The sequence below is a fragment of the Microcaecilia unicolor genome, chromosome 1 (assembly GCF_901765095.1).
Source record: "Microcaecilia unicolor chromosome 1, aMicUni1.1, whole genome shotgun sequence".
Classification (NCBI taxonomy): Eukaryota; Metazoa; Chordata; class Amphibia; order Gymnophiona; family Siphonopidae; genus Microcaecilia; species Microcaecilia unicolor.
In genome coordinates this window covers 498,956,434-498,970,954 of record NC_044031.1, presented here as the reverse complement: position 1 = coordinate 498,970,954, position 14,521 = coordinate 498,956,434, and the positions used below count along the sequence as shown (strand labels likewise).

General features: G+C 43.5%; 1 protein-coding gene across 2 annotated transcripts in view; it reads left to right on the top strand.

Moving 5' to 3' along the window:
* Window positions 1-14,521, top strand: part of TOX (thymocyte selection associated high mobility group box) — a 525,928-nt gene that overhangs the window by 414,849 nt on the left and 96,558 nt on the right. For both annotated transcript variants that reach the window (XM_030214796.1, XM_030214802.1), the window contains exon 4: window positions 4,064-4,342. In XM_030214796.1, the coding sequence (XP_030070656.1) occupies window positions 4,064-4,342 (279 nt within the window). The remainder of the gene's footprint in view (window positions 1-4,063; window positions 4,343-14,521) is intronic.

Sequence of the window (14,521 nt, the reverse complement as noted above, 5' to 3'; positions counted from 1 at the left end):
CCCCACAAATAATCCATTGGGGTCCAGTGATCTCTAGTCCCCAACCCCCACCACAAGGATTTTCCTTGTGACCCCACCCCTCTCTTGACTCCACCAGAAATACTTCACAATCTTGACCATAATCTTTTCTTCTGACCCAGTAGCAGTGGCGTTCCTGGCCTGGATGGCACCCGGAGCGGAGCGCCGATGCGCCCCCCCCCCCCCCGCTAAATTACACCTCCCCCCGGCGAAATGACACCCGGGGGGGGGTGAGCAGCGGCGACCCGCCACAGGTGTCAACTGCCCTCGCTACGGCACTAAGAAAACTATATTGTCAAATACTGAAAATATAAAGTCATGTCGGCAGACACAATATAATTTGATAAAAGAAAATGTTTTACTACATCAAAAGGTTGAAAATTTGGGAAACCAACTAAGAGCTAAGACTCTTAGGTTGATTAATTTTCCTAAAACTCCATCGGTGGCTCCATTAATAATGTTCAAGAAATATTTGTCTGAAATTTAAAAAATTCCTGAACAAGCATATCTACGTGTGTCAAAAATTTATTATTTACCACCATATAAAAAAGAAGAACAAAAAGTAAGAGTGGATCAAAATGAACAAGGAGCAGAAGTTTCATTTGACATATTGAATTTAACACAAATAATTCAAGAAGAGGAGAAGGGGACACCAACTACATTAATAGTCTCTTTTGTTTTGGAACCTGACCGGGATTGGGTACTCAAACAATTTTTTCGTCATAGAGATGACCTTTTTATGAACAATAAAATAAGAATATTTCCTAACTTTGCTAGAACAACACAAAAGAGTCGTCAAGCATTTCTAAAACTCCGCCCTAGGGTCCTACAGTTGGGAGGATTATTCTGGTTAAACTTTCCATGTAAATGTGTGTTAAAAATTAACTCATTTAAATATATCTTCTATGATTCAACTCAGTTGAGTGCTTTTCTAGATTCCAAACTGGTTGTCAGTCCTAAACAACAACTAGTAGCCCTATCTACATCAACTCCTTAATAGGAAAGTCAGGCTTATTATGCGTCTCTTCTATTTCATAGCTGAATTTAGTGAAAAAAATTTATTTCATGAAATTATACCTTGTTTTCTCTCCAAATTGTGGACTTGAAATGGATGAGATAGAAATGTATTTCCTTATATTTGATTTGAATGGTAATGATGTTTAATCCGTTCCATTTTTTACATGGGAAGAGATTTCTTGTAATCATTGTTAATGCTTATAAATAAATAATATAAAAAATGCACCTAATTCAGTGCAGTCCCATTAATGGTAAAAAAAAAATACATTCATTGCAACTCAGAGAGGGGTAGTTACATTTTTGCATTAACATCCATGGTAATGTGCCTACTTTAATACAGTACAGTCTAGATTACCCGACAAAAACGGGACTGAGCCGTTGTCAGATAAGTGAAAAGTCGGATAATACGGAAACCAAGGTAAAAAAAATGCATGGAAAACGTACTTTGTGCATAAAGAATAGGCATAGGGTATCTGTACTTAAAACATGGTTTATTAACAATAACCAACAACTATTGTATGAAGCCAGAAAACAGGAAAAGAACCTGCGCACTGGGGGCTCTGTCAGATATGCCAGATGGTCAGATTAGTGAGGTCAGATAATCGAGACTGTACTGTACTAGTAAATTAAGGGGCCCTTTTACTAAGCTGCGGTAAGCACTAACATGTGCTTACCGCGGATTAAAAACCACTAGTGCGGGGCGTCCTCAGGAGTCCCGTGGTAGTTTTAGCGCTGGGGGCCTGTTTGGGGGCAGAGAGTAGGCATGTCCAGCACTAATCAGTTAGCGCTGCTACATCACTGCACACTAACCGATTTGTGTGTGAGCCCTTACCGCATAGAAAATAGGTGTAGTTAAGGGCTCACACGCTAATGATCACGTACTAATGGGAAAATTAACATGAGGCCATTATTGCAAAAATGGAAAAAAGTGGCCATTTTACAGCTGCACTAAATGTGGCCTGAGCACACAGGAAACTCACATACTAGTCATAGCGTAGGCCACATTTTAGCAGAGCTCCTAAATCAAAACTGATTTGCATGTCATTAACCTAGACCGGTGATGGCGAACGTATGGCACGCGTGCCAGAGAGGGCACGCGGAGCCCTCTCTGTTGGCACGGATGCCGCCGGTCGCCTCACCCGAGACTTTCAGCCCTCCCACCCACCCGGCGTCAAGCATTCCTCCCTCCCTCCCACCCGGCACCAGCCCGCCCGGCCTCCATCCCTCCCTCCGAACCCAAAGAAATTTAAAAGTCTTCCCTTGTCCAAGTAGGCGGCGTCAGCATCAGCAGTAGCAGCGAAAAGCGTGCTGCTGGTTCGGCGCGTCTTCAACCTTCCGTCTCTCAAGCTCTCTGGTCCCACCCTCATTTCCTGTTAGGGCGGGACCAGAGAGCTTGAGAGATGGAAGGCTGAAAATGCGCCGAACCAGCAGCACGCTTTTCGCTGCTACTGCTGATGCTGACGCCGCCTACTTGGACAAGGGAAGAGTTTTAAATTTCTTCGGGTTCAGAGGGAGGGAGGGATGGCGGGCTGGTGCCGGGTAGGAGGGAGGGAGGAATGCTTGACGCCGGGTGGGAGGGAGGGAGAAAGCGCTGGTGCACCCCGGGTGAGAGGGAGGGAGCGAGGCCTGGTGCTTGGGTGGGAGTGCTGGGTGGGTGGGAGGCCTGCCTGGTGCTTGGGTGGGTGGCCTGCCTGGTGCTTGGTGGGTGGGAGGGATGGAGGCCTGGTGCTTGGGTGGGAGTGCTGGGTGGTGGATGGCCTGGTGCTGGGTGGGAGGGAGGGAGGGAGGGAGGCTTGGGTGGGTGGCCTGGTGCTTGGGTGGGAGGCCTGGTGCTTGGGTGGGAGTGCTGGGTGGGTGCATGGCCTGGTGCTGGGTGGGAGGGAGGGAGGCTTGGGTGCTTGGGTGGAAGGCCTGGTGCTTGGGTGGGAATGCTGGGTGGGTGCATGGCCTGGTGCTTGGGTGGGAGGGAGGGAGGCCTGGTGCTGGGTGGGTGGCCTGGTGCTTGGTGCTGGGTGGGTGGCCTGGTGCTGGGTGGGAGGGAGGGAGGCTTGGTGCTGGTTGGCCTGGTGCTGGGTGGGAGGGAGGCCTGCCGCTGGGAGGGCAGGGGGAGAGAAGGGTGGCTGGAGGGGAGGGCAGGGGGAGAGGAAGGTGGCTGGACATGGGTGGCTGGAGGGGAGAAGAGGGTGGCTGGACATGGGCGGCTGGAGGGGAGAGGAGGGTGGCTGGACATTTGTGGCTGGAGGGGAGAGGAGGGTTGCTGGACATGGATAGAGGGCAAGAAATGAAGAAGAAAGGAGGAAAGTAAAGAAATAAATGGAAAGGAAGCCCTGGAAACGGAGTTAAGAGAACAGATAGAGAGCAGCAGAATCAGCGACTAGGACCAATATGGATAGAAAAACAAAATCACCAGACAACAAAGGTAGAAAAAAATCATTTTATTTTCATTTTAGTGTTTGGAATATGTCCAAGTTGAGAATTTACATCTGCTGTCTTATTTTGCACTGGGTATACTGGAGCTGTAATAACTTACAGAAATGATTTATAATGAAAGAAAATCATGTTATTTTTTTCTCCTATACTAGTATAATATTTTCAATGATGTCTGTTTATATGCGCCATGGCTGGTTAAGGGGGTGTGGCTATCATAGGGGTGGAGTCATATGTGGTGACCCCACCCATAATGAGTACCGGCACTTCGTGATGAGTAATTAGATTTTGGGTTGCTGTTTGGGCACTCGGTCTCTGAAAGGTTCGCCATCACTGACCTAGACTGTTACCAGCATATTAATGTGTGTTAACGGGAAAAAATGAACACACTTTGTTAAACTGGCATGGAAATTTGAAAGCAGCAGTACAATCATCAATTTTCTGCAAAAAAGAAAATACTAAAATCATAAGCATTTTTATTTTGCATTTGATAATTAGGTATGTATAATCTGCTGAACTGAAAATCACCAAGGTTAAACTGCCATGCAGTGTCAGTGAAAGGATGATTTGGAAGTCACACCTTTCCCTTTCAATTTTGCAGATGCAAGAACTACGGAATACTGAAGGAACTCAGTATGCTTCTCACCCACAGATGGCAGCTATGAGACCAAGAGTCCAACCTGCTGATATCAGGCAGCAAGGAATGATGCAGCATGGTCAGCTGACCACTATTAACCAGTCACAGCTCAGCGCTCAGCTTGGTTTGAACATGGGAGGGAACAATGTTTCTCATAACTCTCCATCACCACCAGGAAGCAAGTCTGCGACTCCTTCGCCATCCAGTTCAGTACATGAAGATGAAGGAGACGATGCCTCTAAGGTAAGGAGACATTTCTTAAATCAATAAAATAACTAGTATTAATTATGTCTACAAGAAGAGCAAAGTCTATCCAAATTCATCTCTAATATTTTCATTTACTATAGCGGGCAAAGTATTTATTAATAATAATATTTCGAATTTTCATGAAACACTGTAGTGTACAATATTTTCTTCTGCAGTGGTTCCTAACCATTGGTCCATGGACCCCGTGGGGTTACAGAAGAGAAATCCATGCAAGCAGAATATAGAGGCTGCTGCAGAGGCAGGATCAGTTGTAGCTGTGTAGATAATGTAGACCTGCCAAGGGGTCCCGATTTTTGAGAGGGAGATTTTCAGTACACGCCCTAGCCACACCCACTCTGGCTTGGCTCCACCCACTACCTCATGTCATCTTGAATTTCGTTTGATGTAGGCATAGGGGAAAAAAAAGATTTTAAATGCTCCCAGGTTTCAACCCAAATCATGTTTAATGTGGGATATAAATTATATAAATAAGTAAACAAATAAATAGAAACTCTGAATGTTGAGCACCTGATTCCCATAACATGATGTCTGTTTTAGAGGCCATTTACCTTGAGAAAAAAATCTCTGCACATATATAATAGTGCTAGGGTGTCCCTATAACCAGCTCCTCCAAATGATACACTGATTATACTTTCTAACAAATGACTATTCTACCTATGAAAAGTTATTCCCTTATTATACTTCCTCTGTGTACATCTGTATACTGCACGCCAGCAATGTTTGAAAATATAAGTGAGATAATTTTAAAAAAAGATGATACCCACAATGGTATGGAGGAGTGGCCTAGTGGCTAGAGCACCAGTTTTGCAATCCAGAGGTGGCCAGTTCAAATCCCACTGCTGCTCCTTGTGATCTTGGGCAAGTCATTTAACCCTCCATTGCCTCAGGTACAAAAGCTTAGATTGTGAGCCCTCCTTGGGACAGAGAAATATCCAGAGTACCTGAATGTAACTCACCTTGAACTACTACTGAAAAAGGTGTGAGCAAAATCTAAATAAATATAAGAATGACAACATGGATGCAGCAGCTCAGAGGTCACCGTTTGCTTACTTTGTGTTGAAGTAGAAACAGGGACTAACCATTGTCTTCAACTTTTCATCCCATCTCCCTCCATGATGCAGCAACTGCAAAAAGAAAAAAATCAGGGCCGCAGCAGCCTTCAGGCATGCGCTGTCTGCTCTGCTGGTCCTCGGCCCCTGCTGACGTCAACTTCAAGTTCCGGCAGGGGCAGAGGACCAGCAGAACTGACAGCGCATGCCTGAGGGCAATGCTGCGGCTCCGCGTTTGCTTTTTTTTTTTTTTTTTCTGCTGCTGCTGCTGCATTGGGAGATGGAGCAGCAGCAGCGGTAAGGAAAACCGATTCCATCTCAGCTGTAGACTTTCCCACTTTGGTGGGAGGGCGGGAGACTCCTGCTGAATGCGGAAGACTTGGCAGGTCTGATAGTGATAGAAATATCAGTAGTCGCAGGAACCAGAAGTAGTAGGATTGAAGATGGCTGTGCATTTCAGAAGCAGAAACAGTCACTGGGATAGGACCATGGAGGTGTAATCAAAAGCAACTGTGGAAACAGGTGCACTGGAACCAGTATTGTCCTGCAGGGCCTGGGAACAGCATTGCACCATCAATAGGTGAGGAGAAGTGGAAGTACTAATGGTGGGGACTAGCTGGAGAGAACAAGGGAGACAGATTGACTGGTGGAGATAGAGAGACTGCTGAGAAATGTTTGGGGGAGGAGAGAGAGAGAGAGAGAGAAAGACTGGTGGTGACTTACTGGGGGAAGGGAGAGAGACTGGTGGGGACAGGAAGGAGACAGGAAAAAGAGGGCTTGTAGAGCATGGCTTGGTACTGAGAGAAGGGGGTCAGGAAAGAGTGGTGGGGATAAACAGAGGGTCCCTGAATGTGTTGGAGGTTAATAAGAGGAACGCTCAACCAAAATGTTTGGGAACTTCTGTTCTATTGTTTATTAACTAGAGAAGGCAAAATTATTTATGCTGGCTGGCCCAGGAGCAGATATTCAGTGGATATTAACTGGATACAACTGCTGAGTATCTGTTCTGATCACCCCAGCATGCTCCACTTCGTGCCTGGCCAGTCCAGGAGTGAAATAGTGGAAGACCCTAGAGTTATCCGGGTCGCTAATATTCAGTGCCAGTGCTCAGATAGCTAACCACATAAAAAGCAGTCCTAACTATGGTTAGCTATGCAGGTATGATATTGAATATCAGCCATACCCAGATAGTTTCCGAGGGCTGACAAACACCTGGATATCTGGTGCTGGTGTCCAAATACACTGAATATTTGGATCTATTTTAGCTGGTGGCTGTCAACATTTATAGAAATGCTCACCCCTGCCTGCTGATCATTGACTGGAATGATGAAATAATACTATTTGCCTAATACTGTAGCATGTAATATTTTCTATGTAAAAATAGCTGTGCAGTTTTGGAAACAGCAAGCGTCTCAAAATGTACTTCTCTCTTCAGGTAAGTTGAATTGCTGTTTTAAATTTCAAATTCACATTTTAAGGTTAAATATATGCTTGCCAATGAACATACTTCCCTCTCCATCCTGGTGACTATCATTGTCATTCAAGCTCAAAGGCAGGAAGAAGAGCATGCCAGCGACCAAGGGAAGAGAGAAGTTAACACACCAAGGGGGAAGGAAATCCTTTGGGGCAAAAGAAGTGGGTTGTGGTTCATAGTACCCTGCAATTATCCACAGAAAGTAATTTTGTGCTGTTAATGGGATTCACAGTTCTATCACAGTACAAAATTATCCAGTTCTTTCACCTCCAGCAGCAGCTGGCTTTATACATACTGTAGTGGAGTTGTCTTCCCCTTCTGACTGAGTGTGGCGAGGAAGGCTATGGCTTCTATAAAATGGCTTCACATTGCAGCAGGGGCAGCCGACTGCTTTTTTTTAACAAGGCAACTTCTCACTGCTAGATCCCAAAGATCTTTGTGAAATTAAAATAAATATGGATGTCATCACTGCTTGTGTTTTCACGGACATATTTTTGATTGAAGGAGGAGACTGCTTTATCACTGCTCACAAAGAAACAAAACAGACCTCTGTGTGATACAGGCAGTTTACCACCTGTTTTCCAAAGCACTTTTTATAATTGGATCTTGTGCTGCTTGGCAGCACAATCCAATTATAATAGTCCTCAATGCCTAATAATCAAGAAGTAAGGCCCCGATGGGGAAAGCAGAAGTGGGCATGTATTTTGGGAGGGAGGGGGTTCACATGGTCACTATTGGATCAACAGTGGCACAAAGAGAACCCCTTAATTTTAAGCATATGCTGGAAACCTTCTTTATTTTCTTCAAATGCAGAGTTATGTTTTGGGGATGCAGAACTCTGAGAGAGATACAGTCTTGTGGGGAGAGTGATATAGCAATGGCCACGAAGCAGGGAAGGGGGATGGTTTTAGGTTTTAACTGATAAACCTTGATAAAACACCCCAATGCAAAAAAAATGAATGAATACAAAATAGATTTTTTTTTATTGGCTAAATACCAGAAACACGCCATTTCTACTACTACTACTACTTAACATTTCTAAGTCCCTGCTCAAAAGAGCTTACAATCTAAAGGACAGGTAAGCAGTCAGTCTAAAGGACAGGTAAGCAGTCAATCAAATGGGGGAGTGTAGGTTTCCTGAATAGAGGTAAGTGGTTAAGTGCCGAAAGCTACAGTGAAGAGGTGGGCTTTGAGTAAGGATTTGAAGATGGGCAGGGAGGGCGCGTGGCGTAAGGGTTCGGGAAGTTTATTCCAAGCATAGGGTGAGGCGAGGCAGAAGGGGTGGAGTCTGGAGTTGGCGGTGGTGGAGAAGGGTACTGATAGGAGGGATTTGTCCTGTGAGCGGAGGTTACGGGTAGGAACGTAACATTTCCCCTAGAATTCTCTCTCCCTTCCCCTGGCTTGTCTTGTACCCCCTACTCAGTGTTTGCTTTTCCTGCACTGATGACTCCTATGGAACAAATACATTTATTTGAATCCACCAGAAAAGGTATGGAGCAATAGTATGTGTGGCATGAAAACACCAATAAACGCTGATTTGTTTCATACTTTCAAACGAAAATGCCAGAAAGGATTGTGTTGCATCATTTGACGGTGTATGTGGATTCTGTTAATGCTTTACACCCTAAACAGGCAGGTTTTCGTAAGGGCCATAGTACTGAGACAGTACTGGCAGTATTTTTTTAGTGAACTCTATGGTATTTTGGATCAGGGCCACTTGCCGCTTCTTATTAGTTTTGATTTGGCTTCGGCATTTGATTTGTTAAGTCACTTGTTGTTGGCTATTGGAATTGGGGAGCAGGTTTTGGATTGATTTGTGTCATTCCTGTCAGGAAGGTCTTTTGGATTTAAGATGGGGGACAAGTTATCTGCGGTTTAGCAGTCTTCTTGTGGGGTTCCACAGGGGTCGGCCTTGTCTCCCATTTTATTTAATATTTTTGTAGATCCTTCAGCTCAGGTGATTCAAGTGGCTGGGATTAGGTTTTTTTAATGTAAACTGATGACATATTGCTGATAGCAGAAATATCTCCAGGAGATATGGATTTGGGACCATTGCAGTGTTGTTTGGATAAGGTGTCAATGTGGTTGAGGGAACATGAATTATTGCTGAATCAGACTGAATCTGTGGCCTGTTGGGTTACAGGATCTGCTTTTCGTTCTAGTTTGCAGCCTTTATTGGCAGGAACAAAGATTCCTTTGGTGGATTCATTTACCTATTTAGGGATTATAGTGAATCAGCAGTTGAACTTTACAGATCAGGTTTCTAGAGTTTTAAGAAGGATTTTTTTGTGGGTGGGAGGGGTTGCCTTGTGACAACTGCACCCTGTTAGATTTTTTTCAGATGAAAAGGCTCTACATACTCCCACATATGTTTCGTAATTATCACAATAAGGACAGAGTGTGGATAAAAATAATATGGATATAATTGAATATTGCAAAAAAAAAAAAAAAGACATGTACATCAGACAAAATATCATTCAAACCTGAGTCGTGTCCTATGTAGTTTAAAAATGATGAGATCCTTAAACTGTGACAAAGAGTTGTTAGAACTCATTGTTCAAAAAAGAATATTTTAAAGATATGTCATATGCTGGACCAACTATTGTAGTAAATTACATCTTCATGTTATGCTAAAAAAAAGTACTAAACTCTACTACTACTACTATTTAGCATTTCTATAGCGCTACAAGGCGTACGTAGCAATAAACATAGAATTCATCTAAAAAGAAAGGATTCATATAAGAACAGCTACACCAAGTCAATGGCAGTTGTAACTGTTGGCATCTAAGTGTCCCCTGAAGTGTGTGTTACTTATAGAGGAGCATTTTCAATATGACGTCTAAGTCCAATTTTGGATGTTTTGCCAAAAACGTCCAGAATTCTATGGGGAATATAGCCATTTTTAAAACTGAAAATTTTCTTTTTTTTTCTTTCAAAAATGTTTATGTGCTAGATGTTTTTGTGCTCTGTGCATTTATCCATGTAGTTCTTTTAAAAAAAAAAAAAAACGTCCAAGTGAAAAACGTACAAAATCAAGCCATTGGGATATAGGAGGAGCCAGACATCCCAGGAGAACAATGGGGCACACTAGGGGGCACTGCAGTGGACTTCAAATAAATGCTCCCAGGTACACATCTCACCATTGCTCCCTTATTTTTGCTACAATGGGTGTCAGAGCTCTTATTTGCCTAGAACCCACCAAATGGTAAATCCTGCACTGGTGGGAATTCTTAGGTGCATCTATCCGAAATGGACAAACCTCAACTCGGAGAACTTGATAGGTCACTGTGGTCTTTTTCTGTTGTCATTCACCATGATATGTTCTTGTCTTCTATCTCCAAATTTCAACATCAGCTCTCCTACAATATTTTCTTGGCTCAATATATGAAACCCTGAGCTGTACCATTTAGATCTTCACTTTAAGAAGGGCCATAGCAAAGTAGTTCAATCCACTTACTTTACTCTTCCAACACCAATGTTCTCTCTGATGGGAAAAGCATTAACGCCTGCTAATGGAGCTACACAAATTTCATTTTTCTTGTACGTGTCATGATTCTAACTGTATTAGAAAGACATCAAAACAGAGAAAATTGCCCTATTCTGCATTGTTTCCATCTGCCCAGAGGCTATGCATACTTTTCTAGTTTGAACATACCTTGCTTTTAAAATAATTGACATGTCAAAGAAAAAATCCGTACATTCCCGACAGTCTGCAAAACTGACATCACTTTGCAGAGTTGTAATTCTTCTAACTAGGTAACGTTTCTCAGTTAATCTGAAGGACTATTAGAGGGCCGAATTTTCCCAAAAGACATAGAATGGGAGAAGATACTTATCGAATCAGGCCTTACATTACTGGGCTTGGTAACTAGAATCACATGTAAAATGAACCAGCATTTCCTCTGTTATTGTCATGTACCGTAGAGTGCCACTTCCAGCAAATTCAATGCAGTGTACATAATAACAGTTTGGAGTCTACTGAATAATCAATCTTCTAGACTCCAAACTGCTCCAAACTTTGACAGATGCATAATAAAAACAAAGTTCTATTCATGGTCAGTCTACAAAATTTGCTACCACTGATGTAACAAATGTAGTATATGCATGAATATGTGTGTGCATGCTTGCACGGTCACGGGTAATCTTGTATCTTTTAGCATAGGGTCTCTAGTTTAAATAAAATCTGCCCTGGTTCATAAACAGACCAAACCAAAATAGGAAAGGAGAAATCAAAACATTTTGTATCATGGTTGTATCATGGTTTGGTTCTGAGAAGGTGAAATATCATTTTAATCAACTGACAATTCTTCATAGGAATTTATCCAGGTAAGGAGGTCTGTTCTTAGGCAGAATACCCTGGTTCAAAATTGAAGTTTCAAGTGTATTCAGGACTTTCAATCTCACTCATCAAACAAATATCTAAGCGGCTTACAATCCAATCATAATAAGGGGAAAGAGACAGAAGGAAAACAGAATAGAAAAATAAGGAAGACAAGAAAAGCAGCAAAATAGAGGGAAAATGTAATGTTAAATAGGAAGGCAAGTAGAAAACAGGTAAGAGCAGCTGGGTGATCCAGGCTCACCCCGGCAGGGCTCACTTGCACCTATAAGCATCAATTTTAAAAAATGTTTTCAATCTGGATTTAAATTATAAATGGGACGCTTAAGATCTAAGCTTTGTGGTAACTGATTCCAGAGCTCTAGACCCTGGACCAAAAGCTTCATGGGTAACATCTCTGAAATGGTTCTGTTGTGATGATCAGAGAGTTCTAGATGGCAATAGGGAATCAAATATTGAGCAAGGAAAAGGGGTTCCTCAGAAGTCAGGGTCTTGTGTACAAGAAGAAGCACTTTGTAGATAATACGAGAAGTAACTGGCAACCGGTGGGCCTCCTTTAATAATCGGCACAACAAACAGGAATAACCTCTAAGAAGGAACAGCACAAGTAGGAGAAAGTAGAGGCTGACCAAAGGATGATCCAACACAGAAAATGGTGCTTAAATACATTTTATTTGCATCATGAGTAGAAGGGTCCTCAGCAAGTTAAGGATGGGACCTGAGGTGGTAAACTGGATCAGAAATTGGCTACCTGACAGGCAGAGACTGGTAATAACTGAAATTTGCTTGAAAGAAAGGTGAGTAGTGGAGAGCCTAAGGGATCCATCCTGGAGCCGATTCTGTTCAATATATTTGTGTACACTATTGCCAGCCTATGCTTTTTTGCAGATAACGCAAAAATTGGCAACAGAGTGAACACCCTAGAGGGAGTGGAATACACTGGAAGATTAGAAGCTTGGGCTGATGCTTGGCAGTTAAACTTAATGTGAAGAAACAAAAGGTGATGTATTTGGGGTGTGCAAAAGCCAAAGGATAAGATAAGAGATGAGAGGCTGATGTGCATGGACCAGAAAAGAGACTTCAGGGTGATGATATTTGAGAATCTCAAGGTAGCAAAACAATGGGACAAGGCCAGAAGGATTCTTAGCTGCATAGAGTGTCATAACCAGCAGATAGGGTCCCTGTTATCCTTTAAACACGACGTCTGGCAGTTCTCTATTTAACTGTTACATAGTAGATGTGTCGTTAGAGCAGGCTTCCGGTTACCCTGTAAATATAAAGTTATGCTGTTCTCTATTTAACCTGTTATAGCAAGTCCTTCGCTATGCTATAAACCTGTCAATTACAGCTCCCCATCACAATGTAAACCACGTTTCACAGATTCCTGTTATTCTGTAAGCCACATAGAACCAGGGGCGTAGCTAGGTGGGGCCACGGGGCATAGGCCCCCACAGATTTAGCCCTGGCCCCCGCCACTTTCGTCCCGCCACCGCCGCCCCCCCCCCCTCCCCTGCTGCTGCCAGGTACATTTGCTGGCAAGGATTCTGAAGTCTTCTTTAGCGCCGGTCTCCAGCGCGTTCGCTGATCTGTTTCTGTGAGTCCTGACTCCTGACGCCCTGGACGTCAGGAGTCAGGACTCACAGAAACAGATCAGCAAACGCGCCAAAGACCGGTGCTGAAGAAGACTTCGGCTGGCGGGGGTTGGGGACCCCCACCAGCAAAGGTACCTGGTGATAGGGGAGGGTCGGTGGCGGGAGGGGGGTCAAAGGTGGTGGGGGAAGGTCAGCGGTGGGGGGAGGGGGTTTTAAATGGCGGGCTAAACTGTGCCTCCCACCTCGGGATCTGGACCCCCCTCCCGCCAAGGTCTGGCTACGCCCCTGCATAGAACCAAACTTGATTTGGATAATGTGGGATATTAGACTAAATAAATGGAAATGGAACTAGAAGAAGGTGATAATGCCCTGGTGTAAGTTTATTTATTTATTTATTGTTTGCATTTGTATCCCACATTTTCCCACCTCTTTGCGGGCTCAGTGTGGCTTACAATAAGATATGAATAATGAAAATACATTTGTTACAACTTGGTTATGGGTTACATTGTACAAGTTATGCGAGATAATCGAATTATCATTAGGAATATCACAATGGGACATCAACATTGAGACATTGGGAGGAGACTTGGAAGCTTAAGGGCAGTGTTAAGACACAAAGGCACATGGTGTACATATTTCTGTGGGTAAATGTATGAGTAATGTGGAATTATGGGGGATGAGAGATCATAAGTGGATGTATGATGCATTGATGAACAGTGAGTGTGGACTCTATGTGTTTTGGTTCTTTCCGTAAATTGTCTCAAATAGATGGGTCTTCAGTAATCTGCGGAAGGATGCTTGTTCGTGGATCGCTCTTAAGTTGCGCGGCAGTGTGTTCCAAAGTTGCGTGCTCATGTGAGAAAAGGTTGACGCGTGTAGCGTCTTGTATTTCACGCCCTTGCAAGTAGGGAAATGGAGGTTGAGGTATGTTCGGGAAGATCTCCTAGCATTTCTGGGTGGTAGGTCAATCAACTCAGACATGTAGGCTGGGGCTTCGCCGTGAATGATCTTGTGGACTAGTGTGCATACCTTAAAAGTGATGCGTTCCTTAAGCGGAAGCCAGTGTAGTTTCTCTCGTAGTGGTGTTGCCCTTTCATATTTTGGTTTTCCGAAGATGAGTCTGGCTGCTGTGTTCTGGGCTGTTTGAAGTTTCCTCAGTGTTTGCTCTTTGCAGCTTGCGTATAATGAGTTGCAGTAATCCAGATGGCTGAGAACGAGGGATTGCACTAGGTTACAAAAGACGAATCTTGGGAAGAATGGTCTTATCCTTTTCAGTTTCCACATGCAGTAGAACATCTTCTTAGTTGTGTTGTTTGCGTGGGTTTCAAGTGTTATATGGCGGTCGATAGTGACTCCAAGGATTTTTAGCGTTTCTGAGATTGGAAGGTTTAGGTTTGGTGTATTTATCGCGTTGAATTCTTTAGTGTTGTATTGGAAGATGAGTACCAGGCATTGAGTTTTTTCTGCATTTAATTTCAGACGGAATGTGTCTGCCCATGTGTTCATGATTGATTTCGTTGAAGATTTCTTTGATGTCTTGTTTGAAAGGGATGTATATTGTCACATCATCGGCGTATATATATGGATTGAGGTTATGGTTTGATAGGAGTTTTGCTAAAGGGATCATCATTAGGTTGAAAATAGTTGGTGAGAGAGGTGATCCTTGTGGAACTCCACATTCAGGTGTCCATGCCTTGGACG